The sequence below is a fragment of the Galeopterus variegatus genome, unplaced genomic scaffold (genome assembly GCF_000696425.1).
Source record: "Galeopterus variegatus unplaced genomic scaffold, G_variegatus-3.0.2 Scaffold5550, whole genome shotgun sequence".
NCBI classification, from domain to species: Eukaryota; Metazoa; Chordata; class Mammalia; order Dermoptera; family Cynocephalidae; genus Galeopterus; species Galeopterus variegatus.
Window position 1 is genome coordinate 98,708 of NW_007731661.1, and position 12,329 is coordinate 111,036.

The 12,329-nt window shown below is 53.9% G+C and overlaps 1 protein-coding gene across 1 annotated transcript in view; it reads right to left on the minus strand.

The window, feature by feature from the left end:
* Positions 1 to 9,685, minus strand: part of ASTL (astacin-like metallo-endopeptidase (M12 family)) — a 13,468-nt gene extending 3,783 nt beyond the window's left edge. The window contains exons 1-8 of the mRNA XM_008589608.1: positions 9,631 to 9,685; positions 8,793 to 8,921; positions 7,142 to 7,203; positions 5,766 to 5,859; positions 5,215 to 5,332; positions 4,167 to 4,348; positions 1,502 to 1,583; positions 1,256 to 1,410 (exon numbers count right to left, since the gene is read on the minus strand). Coding sequence (XP_008587830.1) covers positions 1,256 to 1,410; positions 1,502 to 1,583; positions 4,167 to 4,348; positions 5,215 to 5,332; positions 5,766 to 5,859; positions 7,142 to 7,203; positions 8,793 to 8,921; positions 9,631 to 9,685 — 877 coding nt within the window. The remainder of the gene's footprint in view (positions 1 to 1,255; positions 1,411 to 1,501; positions 1,584 to 4,166; positions 4,349 to 5,214; positions 5,333 to 5,765; positions 5,860 to 7,141; positions 7,204 to 8,792; positions 8,922 to 9,630) is intronic.
* Between the last annotated feature and the right edge of the window lie 2,644 nt (positions 9,686 to 12,329).

A 12,329-nucleotide genomic window follows, 5' to 3' on the forward strand; every position in this document is an offset into this window, starting at 1 on the left:
TTTTTTTTAGTTGATACCGAGTTGTCTCAACGATTTAATGACTAATCTTTCCTTTTCTCTATTCATGATCAATGCCCTTTTTTTCAAGGTTCTGCTTCTGAATGGGATCCATTTCTGAACTTTCCATTCTGTTCCAATGGGCAGTTGTCTATCCTTACACCAATGCCATGCGTTTTATGAAGGTGTTTTTAAACTATATGAATTAATATCTGCTAAGGCAAGTCCATTTACTTTGTTTTTCTCCAGGATTGTCTTGGCTATTAATGACCTTTCATGTTTTTTAAAAAATTTTAGAATCACCCTCTCAAAACCAAAATTTGTTGGAATTTTAAGTGAGAATTTGAACTATATCAATTTGGGAAGAATTTTTATAACATTGTTTATCAATAAGTAAATAGAGATATGTGTCACTATAGTATTCTTTAATGATTTTAATAAAGGTTAATTTTTCCCCATAAAAGTTTTATACAACTTCTTATTCCTTGGAACCTTATTTTTATTATTGCTATTTTAATTGTGTCTTTTAAAAAATTATGTTTTCTAGCTCTGGGTATATAGAAATACAACTGATTTTCATGTTGGTTGTATCTACCTTTTCTCATTCTTTAGTTCTAATAATTTGTTTATAGATTGTTCCTTTCAACATAGTCACCTATGAATACAGTTTTTGCTTCTTTTCCAATCTCCAGACTTTTAATTTCTTTCTATTGTTATACTGCGATGGCTAAGACTGCCACTACAATGTTGAGTAGACGGGACAATAGCGAGGGAACTTATCTTGGTCCACTTTTAATGTTTTGCCATGAAAAATGATTTTTGCTGGGCCGGCCCGGTGGCGCACTCGGTAGAGTGCAGCGCTTGGGAGCGCGGCGGCGCTCCCGCCGAGGGTTCGGATCCCATGTAGAGACCGGTCCACTCACTGGCTGAGCGCCGTGCGGGCGCGACACCGAGGGTTGCGATCCCGTTGCCGGTCACGAAAAAAGACAAAAAAAGGAAAAAAAAAAAAAGATTTTTGCTTTAGGTTTTTGGTAGATGTTTGTTATCTAGGTTAAGAACATGATCTTTATTCCTATTTGCTAAGAGTTTTTAAATAAGTGAGTTAACTTTTTTCAAATGCTGTTTCTACATCAGTTGTGGTGAACTCCCAGTGATGTTGCCCTGCTCACCTCTGCAACCTAATTTCTTTACCCTCCCTGATCCATTTCAGCACAGGAACCTTTTCCAGGTTCCTCAAGTCACCCTCCCTGTCACTCACCTCTCCCCTGGGGGATGGGGCCACTAGGGTTGCAGTCGTAAAGCCTGAGGACCCGTGTGATGTCCGAGGCACTCAGGTTCCATCTCTGGCCAATGTGAACACTGGGGGCCCACAGTGGTATGATGGTGGGCAGCCCTCGCCGGCTGAAGGCAAACCTGGAACCCAGTGGAGGAAGCCTGAGTCTGGATCACAGCAGGGCCTGAGAGGGCGGTGCAGAGGGAGGAAGAAAAGCAGAGGGGGCCTCACCTCCCGTAGTGCAGCACTGAAGAGTAGTCGTAGGGTGCCAGCATGTTGCTGCTCTGAGATTTGATGAAGTTGATTTCAAAGCCTTAAACACACACACATACTTGGAGATGTATCGGGAGGGCACGCGGGAGGGCACGCGGGAGGGCAGGAAAGAGATTTCTGGGAATTTATAGCCCACATAAGCTGAAGGATCTGAAACCACAGCCAGGTGTGCTGCTGCTTGTGCTGGTTCCTGTCTCCATGCACCTTTATTGCCCTGCTCTGCCCCCTCCCCCTGAGAGGGGTTCAAACCTACACTAGGTGATGTGGAAGCACAGGGACCTTGTGGCTAGGCAACCATCACCTCCTAACACTTCACCTCTCCTTCCTTTCACATTTATCTTGCATGGGACTAACTTCTGCCTAAGCGACATGGTCCACGAAGTCACACGTTGCTTCTGCCTGGAGTGTTTTGAACACCCGCCCCACACAATAAAGTATCTACCCTCTGGCCCAGCTTTAAAGACCTGCTGTCCCACCATCTGCAGTCATAACTCGACCACGACACTACCCCAGATTTGGAGCCCACAGTCCCTGTCTCCTCGGTTGGCCAGAATGCCAACTTGTCCCCCTCACTCAGGTCTCCAGGCCTGGGAGAAGCGAGGTTCCCCTCAACTTCCCTCCTGCCCTTCACAGTGAACTCCCAAAAGAGCAGCCACGCCCACCGTCTTTGCTCCCCCAAAGCCCGCAGACATCGGCAGCCACTTCCACACCCTCCTCCCCCACAAGGTCACCAGCAGCCTCTGACCACCAAGCAGGGCAGCATTCCAACACCGCCATGTCCCACCCCTGCCTGAAATACCTGCCTCTATAGAGCGCTTATTTCTTCCTTTTGAAAACCCTTAAACTTTGAATAGGCGGTACATTCATCTGGCTCAAGAATATCAAAAGATGACAGAAGTCTCCTACTCCATCCCCCCTCCAGGCTCCTACCTCCATGCCCCCATAGTTCGTTGTTAGTCTATATCCTGGCAGAGTTTGTTCTACACACATTAAATATTCTCATTTCTTCCATTTTAAGAGAAACCATGTTTGCCCTATTAGGGTAGCTGGTGTTTTAACCTGTTTTATTGTTAGAAAAACAGCTCCTGAGTTTGTTAGTGCTGGTTAACTCAGTTTCTGCTTTTCCCTTTAATTTCTTCCTGCTTTCATTAGTTTTTAACTTGGATCGACATGCTTAATTTGTTCTATTTTTACTGCTACAAGTATTTAAGTCTACACATTTTCCCTGAGCATTGCTTTAGCTATGAACCACAGCTTTTAATATAGCATTTCATGATAATTTTAGAATTCCTATGATTTCTTTAACTCTAAAAACAAGTTTTTTGTTCTAATTTCCAAATGAGAAATTTAGTTTTGATTTGTTTTTTTTGTCCTTTTTGAGACCGGCCGCACCGTGCTCAGCCAGTGAGCGCTGTGAGCGCACTGGTCATCCCTATATAGGATCCAAACCCACAGCGGGAGCGCTGCTGCGCTCCCAGCACCACACTCTCCCGAGTGCGCCACGGGCTTGGCCCTGTTGTTAGTTTCTACTTTCTATTTTTCATCAGGATCAGAATGCTTGTATTAATTTCACTTTTTCAAATTTAGAGTTTTTCATGGCATATATCATAGTTAAGAAAGGCTCACAGTCTATTTTCAGGGTACAGAGTCACCCATCACCCCCCGCATATGCACTTCCCAGCCTAATGTAAGTCAATCTCCCTCCCCTGACCCTTTGTAAGGTGCTACCCTCATGCCAGAGTGCCCCTATCTCTGGGGACTCCACACATGCTCTTCCCCGGCCCCCTCACCTTGCCAATAGAACAGCAGCAGTTTTTGTGCCAGAAGCCCTCTGCCAGCAGGAAACTTTCAACTCCCCCACACTCCCAACAAGACTCCTGGTTATGACCTCCTCTGCTCCCTTCCCTCATAAGGCAGTCACTTTTATTCTTCCTTCCTCCCAAGACCAGCCATGGAGACCACGAGGACAGGGAGCCCACCCTCCCTGGGATCAGATCCCCAGCACCTGCCCAGCGTGCAGGTGCTTCGTACCAGCATCAGGCAGTGGCCCTCCCCCCACCTCAGCTCCCCTCTGCCACCGTTGGCTGCCGTGGTCTCTTGTGCTTGCTGTCGCACAGGGTGACCACCTCACACCTGAGTGCTACGGCGCTGTCCCCGGCGCCTGTCCCTCGCACATGCTGCCTGTTACCTCCAGGGCTCCCGCTTCAGCTCGGCTCCCCCAACTGGCCACGGCCCCTGCCCTCACTCCACACAGTGGTGTATGGCGCACGAGGGACAGCTAGTTGAGCACCCAATGAGTACGGATCATAGGACACTGCCAGCCTCACCAGGTGACCAACAGTGTCATGGAGGAAGAATGAGACACAAAGCAAATGTTGACCTAGCTTGGGCCCGACTGTGTGCAGACAAATGGGGGCTTGCAGCACAGAGCAGCAGCAGCAGCTGGACCGTTCCCCAGGTCCCCAAGAAAAGCAGGAGCACACCTTGCCCACGGGAAGTAGGCAGGGGGTGGGGAGGACAGGCAGCCTCTTCCACGGGAACCAGGTGACTCCTCAGCCCCTGGCCTGAGCCTGCCGTCCTTTCTCCCCCGGAACCGGCCTTGCCTGTACATGACCCAGTGTACCTGGGAGGATCTCGTTCCAGTCGACACGGATGTAGTGGTCCCGATCAGCCCGTGCATGCTCATGCCAGAAGCCCAGCACGTGCATGAGCTCATGCAGGACAATGCCCCGGCCCTTCTGGAGACAGGCAGGTGCCAGGGACACCACCTGCATCCCACCACTGCGCCCCACGCTGGAGAAACACCTGCAGGGCCACGACACAGGGTTGAGTGGCTCCAGCCTGGAGAAAGACCCACCCAGGTCTCTTCCCCTCCTCCCAAGTTGTGGGATAGACAAGCACCAGATGGGCAGTCCCTATCCTGGACTCTAGTCTGTTTGCTGTCCCCCAAGTCCCTTTACCACCTGTTTTTTTTCCCCCCCCTTTTTGTCTTTTTTCGTGACCGGTAACGGGATCACAACCCTCGGTGTTGCGCCCGCACCGCGCTCAACCAGTGAGCGGACCGGTCTCTATATGGGATCCGAACCCTCGGCGGGAGCGCCGCTGCACTCCCAAGCGCCACACTCTACCGAGTGCGCCACCGGGCCGGCCCTACCACCTGTTCTTTTGAGATGGGCATAATGGAACCCCATTTCCAGCCTGGGCTGCGGGGAGGGGGTGGGAAGTGACATTCGCGTGGACAACAAGAGGAGCCGCTCACTGAGTGCACCTACACGGAGAGCCCCGAGTCAGAACTTGCAGACACGTTATCTAGCCCCTAGCAAGCTGGGAAGTAGGCAGTGCCACCCAGCCCAGAGAAGGCAGGAGAGGCTCAGGGTTAGGGGAGTTGCCTGGACTCACAGGACTCACTGTAGAACCAGGACCCACAGCCTGGTCTGTCCCACAAAACCTGCACTCACTGCACCAGATGGTCTCGAGAGATGAGGTGGAGTGAGGGTCTAGCACCCAATTCCTGTCCCTGCCCCACCTTTCACTCTGCAGGTCCAGCTCACATGGGGCAAAACACTCAGAGTGGCCAGGCGGATGGACCCAGAAATAGGTGTTAGACAGTGGCTTAGTTAGTTGTGGGCTGAACACGGAAGCAAGCTGAGACACACCCCAGGAGCACTTACCCGTACATGGGGATGATAGAAATGAAGTCTCTTTGGCCCTGGTAGGCCACAAACCTGATGCACGTGAGACGTTCAAACTCAGCAAATGCCTCCAGGATGACCTCGCGGCTGTGCTTGTCTGGGGAGGACACCCTGGCTGAACCCCCCTGAGCCTTTGTGGCCCTCGGAAGTCCACATGGGGGGCTGGGCGCAGGGCTTTGACCTCACTCTCCCAAAATAGAGAGCCAAGAAAGGGCAGCACAGTCGTGCTGGGGAGGAAGGCTGGGCTCCGGACAGGCCCTGGCTGTGTGAACTTGGGTAGGTCACTGTCCTCTGGACCACGTGGTCTACAAGAGGGACCAGGGAGTCCCTAGATATCCCTTCCCTTATCAGCTCTTCCAGGATTTTAGCCCTCTCAGGAGGCCATCGGGAATAAAAGGGCTTCTGTGGAAGGGCCCTTCGGGTTGTGGTGGAGAAGATGTGACGATGTAAGGGGGGGTCCGGGAGGAGCCCGAGCTGCTTCGGGAAGAAGGGCTGGGGCAGCGAGGGAGGCCCGAGCCACACCCGCTCACCGTACTTGCTGGAGAGCAGGAAGGGCACCTCCACGAGGCCACCAGCACTCTTGGGCCACTTACTGCTGGTCGCTGACAACACTCGGAAGGGACTCTGAGGAGAGAAGGCAGCTCAGGAGTCCTCGGAGACACAGGCCACTCAAGCTTCATACCCCCAAGGGTGCCACCAGACTATAGATGTACCAGGCAGGGCCTGGGTGTGTGAAGGCGGGGACACCATTAGAAACGGGATGGAAGTCCAGGGGCCCGCTATGAGAATCGTGACATACAAGACACCATTCTCTGGTCTGTGACGATACTGGCATCACAACGTTTTCTATCAGGCAGATGAACAACAGATTGACCCTTGAGGAGGCTGGCTAGGAGTCCAGCACCCCAGGGTGCCTGGTTCAGGAGGGCTCCGAGCTCCAGCTGGCAGCCCCATCCAGCACCTCGGCAGTGCCCAGCTCAGAGCACAGCCACCTGCCAAGCTTCCCTGAACGTGGGAGGAAGGCAGGGATGACAGGGTCCTGTTCAGAGTGGTGTTAAGGCAGCACTGGCCTCAGCAGCTCCCTTCTCCATTCTTCCACCAACCGGAATGCTTAGAGGCACAGGTTTCACAGCACCCCAGCCTGTCCTGCCCCACCAGCCAAAGGTTCTACTTGATGCTGCTCCGTGGTGGTCACACGGCCACCTCCCCCACCCACCCACTCGATACCTGGGGTTGCTGCGCAGCCCTGGGGCCAGCCTCGGGCTCTCCAGCTGCACCTTCAGCGGGCAGCCTGCAGCCAGCAGGACAGTCTTACTTTCCACCCGGTCACTGTCCTATTCAGGAGCCTTCTGCCATCTCTAGTTGCCTAAGATTTGGCACTGCTCTGCTGAACACAGTGTATTTCCTTCTGGCCAGCAAGTCGCCCTGGTTCCCACCAGCCTCTTCCCTTCTGACTTGGCCCCTCAACCCCAGCTGAGATGGTCTCTCCACATTACTCCTGGTTCTGGCTTTCTCAGGTCATCACTGCCACCCAGGCCCTTCACCAGCTACTCTGCCAATCCCTGCTCATCTCTTCCTTTATCCCAGTATTTCCTGAGTGCCTCCCCTGGGAAGGGTACCAAGCAAGGACTTGAGGGCTCAAACCTCCTCCTTCAGGAAGCCCTCTTGGGCTGACCGTGCCAGCACGTCAGATGTCACCCCTCCCCGCCACCTTAGTGCTCAGGCTGGCTTATTCCTGATAGAACACTCACTCTCACCTTGACAAAAGGTGTCTATCATCAAGCCATCAGAAACAAAGACGTGTCCCTCATAGGTCAAGCCCCATGACACCTTGGGAGGCTCAGAGAGTCTCCATCGCCACCTGTGAGCCTATCCACAACCCACGAGTTAGTGTGCGTGCACTCACCGGCCGGACAATGTCCCCCTCCACGAGGAAGCTGCTGTCTGGGTTTTCCTCTGGGATGAGCCCTGGGGAGGGAGGGAAGGAAGGATGCTGTTGGCCCATGCCCCCAGGACACAGAGTCTAGGGACAGGCCGAGCAAACCCCAGGGTCTCTCCCTCCTGACTTTGGAGCTGGAGCTTCTCTGAGCACTAAGGCTACATGGCCTCAGGCAGGTCACACAGCCCCTCTGAGTCCCAGCCTACAAATGTGTGATACCATACCTGTCTATCTGTATGGGGGACGAGATGGAGATGCCAGACAAGAATGGTGATTGGGGACACAGACACCACTTCAACACTGATGATCTTACACAGCAGGAAACCAAACTTCAGCATTTCTAACAACTACTTCGAAGTTGCAAAGAAATCCAACAGAATCACTCTTGAGGAGTATGCTTTCTGCCAACCACACAATTCTATCTAAGGTAAAATATCTTGAATATTCATGACCTTAATAAGGTCACTGATACAGGTGTACTAGGAGGGGATAGGAAGTATATGTGGCAGAATGACACTTATGCACTTTTATAAAGCAATTTTTTTTATATGTAGGTGAAATAACATTTTCCCTTGAAAGCGATTATCTTATGAAAACTTAAGTGTAATTAAGTTTAAGGTGGGAAGCCGGAGAGGGCCAGGGAAGAAGGAAGGCTCAGCCTGAGCCCCTGGGAGCTCTGCACCACCACTGGCACTACAGACCTGGCCCACCATGAGGCAGGGGCCAGACTTACATCTGTTATGAGTCACTGTGAGCCACCTAGACAGGGGAAGGAGGCAGCTCCTTTGGCCAAGGGCCATTCTTAGGTAATGGGTACAGCCATGAGGCATTAGCAGCCAACATTCCCAGCAGCTGGGGACAGTCAGGTGCTTCCCAGTAAAGGACTCGGGCAGGGCATGGGCAGCTGTCACTACTAGGCTCACAAATGCTGTTGGGGCCAGCAGCCTCTGAGAGTTTTCTCATGGCATTTGAAAAGTCTATGCCAAGGAAGACTCATTGGTTCTAGTTACCTTCAGACCATTCACAGTGAGCAGAAGGTGGGGTGGTACCTGGCCCAAGGCTCAGCAGGTGCTGGGCTCCCTATCAGCTCTCAGAGAAACAGGGCAGATCACAGCAGTAGATTCCCACCCCGCCCCTCGGGCGAGGTCACCCCCTTCCTCCAACACCCCGGCCCAAGTGGCTCCAACATCTGAACTCCAGTCTTTGTCTACCTGCTTTATCCCAGGCTCTCTGTATGTCCTCGCTCCTCGGCCAAGATCCCCAGACAGGCAGGCCCTGAGCCTTAGATGACTGTCTTTGTACCCCCAACCCCTCCCACCTTTTCCCTCAAGAGGGGGTTAACATGTCCTCAAACATCCGCTATTGATTTAACTCAATGCCCAGCTCAGAGCCCCAACAACCTATGCTTTTATCAGGCCATTTTTAAAAACCTATGGTTTTTCCTCTTATAAAACTTACAATCCACAAGATACAGAAAAATAGACTTCAGCACTTGAATAAGCTGCTATATTTCCTCCCAGCCAGCTCTTTCTGCATGTCCAGGTGTTCCGCGTGGCTTTCACACTATGTCTACAATGTCATACATCCTCCAGGCCATGAGAAGACACAGAGCCCTCACCTTGGTTAATCGCAGGGATGTCTTCGTCCCAGGACACCTGGCTCCCATCAGGGGTGAGGCCTTCTGGGAAGCTGGTACCACAGGCTCCTCCTGGGCAGCTGGAGGTGAAGGGCGCTCCTAGGATCAAACCTGTCCCAGAGAGACAGGTGCATACACAGATTCCCCGTTCATTAAACAGGGTGACAGGATGGCAGGGCAGGGGTGTCAGACTGCAAGGCCCAGCCCTTTCATGAAGAGTAAGCCTCCAGCAGAGTCCTGGCAGCCTGCCAGTCCCCACTGCCCAGCCACAACTGGTGCCAAGGCCTAGACAACTGCAAGGAAGGAGCTCCCTTTGCGGGACCAACACCTGACTCAAAGAAGCAGGGTGTGTGCGCCCCGCATATGAGATAGAGGACGGGCAGGAAGGAAGGAGGGAGGGACGGACTCGGGTTCTCATGCTGATGGCAGGGGTAGGGCTAGCCTCACCTCGCTCCACGGCTCCCTTTCTCAGCCCAGGCTTTTGGAAAATGGGCTCAGCCTGGGTGACTCCTGGCCCAGCCAGGATGGAACAGGGGCTTACAGTTCCGTACCCCCCACCCCAGAACAAGTAGGTGTGAAGCACTACATCCACTGTCTCCCACCAGGCAGGCTTTCTGCTCCCAGGGTTTTCAGGAAGCCTCCCCTGTGTCCGTGGCCCCCAGGAGCTGACTTCTCTTAGGAACGTCCCTGGAGGCATCCATGCTCTGAGCCATTAAGCTCAATTAAGATCCCTGAGGGCTCCAGTCACACCCCTCTGGCCTCTCCCCACATTCTGGGGGCTGGAGCTGCACCAGGAGGGCCAGGCAGCCAGCCAGCTTACCTGCCAAGGAGAGTAGACTCAGCACCCAAGGCCAGAGGCCTCCCACGCACCCCATTGTGGAGGCCCGCTGCCCCTCAGCAAGCAGGACTGATGCCCAGCAGGACAAGGAAGCCTAATTGCAGATTCAGCACCACCCCCCTTTAAATGGAAGCTTCTCCTGATCCCAGCTGCAGACCCTCCCCAACCACCTCTACCTGTAGCCCTTCCCAATAGCCTCCAGCTGCAGCCCCTCCCAACCACCTCTACCTGCAGCCCCTCCCAGCAGCCTCCACCTGCAGCCCCTCCCTACAGCCTCTACCTGCAGCCCCTCCCTACAGCCTCTACCTGCAGCCCCTCCCTACAGCCTCTACCTGCAGCCCCTCCCTACAGCCTCTACCTGCAGCCCCTCCCTACAGCCTCTACCTGCAGCCCCTCCCTACAGCCTCTACCTGCAGCCCCTCCCTACAGCCTCTACCTGCAGCCCCTCCCTACAGCCTCTACCTGCAGCCCCTCCCTACAGCCTCTACCTGCAGCCCCTCCCTACAGCCTCTACCTGCAGCCCCTCCCTACAGCCTCTACCTGCAGCCCCTCCCTACAGCCTCTACCTGCAGCAGCCCCTCCCACCAGCCTCCCCCTGCAGCCCCTCCCAACAGCCTCTACCTGCAGACCCTCCCAACAGCCTCCACCTGCAGACCCTCCCAACAGCCTCTACCTGCAGACCCTCCCAACAGCCTCCACCTGCAGACCCTCCCAACAGCCTCTACCTGCAGACCCTCCCAACAGCCTCCACCTGCAGACCCTCCCAACAGCCTCCACCTGCAGACCCTCCCAACAGCCTCCACCTGCAGACCCTCCCAACAGCCTCCACCTGCAGACCCTCCCAACAGCCTCCACCTGCAGACCCTCCCAACAGCCTCCACCTGCAGCCCCTCCCAACAGCCTCTACCTGCAGCCCCTCCCAACAGCCTCCACCTGCAGACCCTCCCAACAGCCTCTACCTGCAGACCCTCCCAACAGCCTCCACCTGCAGACCCTCCCAACAGCCTCTACCTGCAGCCCCTCCCAGCAGCCTCCACCTGCAGCCCCTCCCAACCACCTCTACCTGCAGCCCCTCCCTACAACCTCCACCTGCAGCCCCTCCCAACCTCCTCTACCTGCAGCCCCTCCCAACAGCCTCCACCTGCAGCCCCTCCCAACCACCTCTACCTGCAGCCCCTCCCTACAGCCTCCACCTGCAGCCCCTCCCAACCTCCTCTCCCAGAAGCCCCTCCCTACAGCCTCCACCTGCAGACCCTCCCAACAGCCTCCACCTGCAGCCCCACCCACTTGTGGTCCCCACCCCCAGCCCAGGCCCAAGCCTTTTGGACTCTGGTCTGACCCTTACTGGCTGAAGTGTGTGAGAGGGTGGAGAGAGGCCCTACTTGGGAGTGTGGCTCTTCTGAGTTCCCTTCCTGCCTCCAGGGGGCAGAGAAACACTGCAGAAAGTGCTCCAGACCAGGCTAAGGCTCAAGTACTGGGAGGGGCTTCATCCTCCAAGCTAGGGAGACCCCTTTTCCTGGCCCCAACCTGTGCTCAGACGTGGGAAAATCTGCCTGAGACCCTGAGGCACCCCCAGTGTATATGTGGAAGGAGGGAAAGGTCACTACACTTTCATAAGCTTTTATTGTAGTATACATGTAGAAAAGTGCAGGGCTCCGTGTAATTCCACAACTGAATGCCACATGTGACCAGCACCCCAGAGAAGCCCGCCATGTGGGAAAGGTGGAACTCTTGAATATGCGGGCCCTTGCATGGACATTACCCCTCTTATCCTCAAACCCTTCGGCCTCTAATCCCACAACAGCCTGGCATGATCCATCAGTGTTTATTCCCATTTCACGGATTCAGAAACTAAGACTTTTTACCTATATTCCTCCTCCTCTGTACCCCTCAGCTTCAGGGCCCCAACCTGGATCGAAATTCTAAAGGCAGTGTGTCGGGGCCGGCCCGTGGCTCACTCGGGAGAGTGTGGTGCTGATAGCACCAAGGCCACGGGTTCGGATCCCATATAGGGATGGCGGGTTCGCTCACTGGGTGAACGTGGTGCTGACAACACCAAGTCAAGGGTTGAGATCCCCTTACCGGTCATCTTTAAAAAAAAAAAAAAAAAAGGCAGTGTGTCGGAGCTGGGCAGGATTTGGGGACACCCCATCCCCACCCCACCAATGCCCAGTGAAGGAAAGCCAAGGACATCAGCTCTTGTCCACAAGGGCCTCAGCATTCCTGCCAGTGCCTAGAATCCAGCATTTCCTAGGGAGAACGGTATGCGGGCAGATGCCCCTGCTGTCCAGGCAGGGTATTGACATACGTCAGAATGCCCATGATAGATGTGTGAATTAGCTCGGTTGTGGTCTGTATTTCACAATACAAACATGTCAAAATGTCATCTTGTACACCTTAAACGGTTACAATTTTTATTTGTAATTATACCTCAATAAACTAGAAAAAATAAAAGTTGACCCATCCAAAAAGAAAAAGAATGCATGAAGCTGACCACTTGAGTGCTTGGTAAACAAAATTAAAATAATGATAATAAATAACCACCTTGCTTGAAGAGAGAAAGAGATTCTTGGTTAAGAAATGCAGTTTGGGGGCCGGCCCGGTGGCGCACTGCGCTAGTGCGCCGCTTGGGAAGCGCGGCTGTGCTCCCACCGAGGGTTCGGATCCCACATACAGACCGG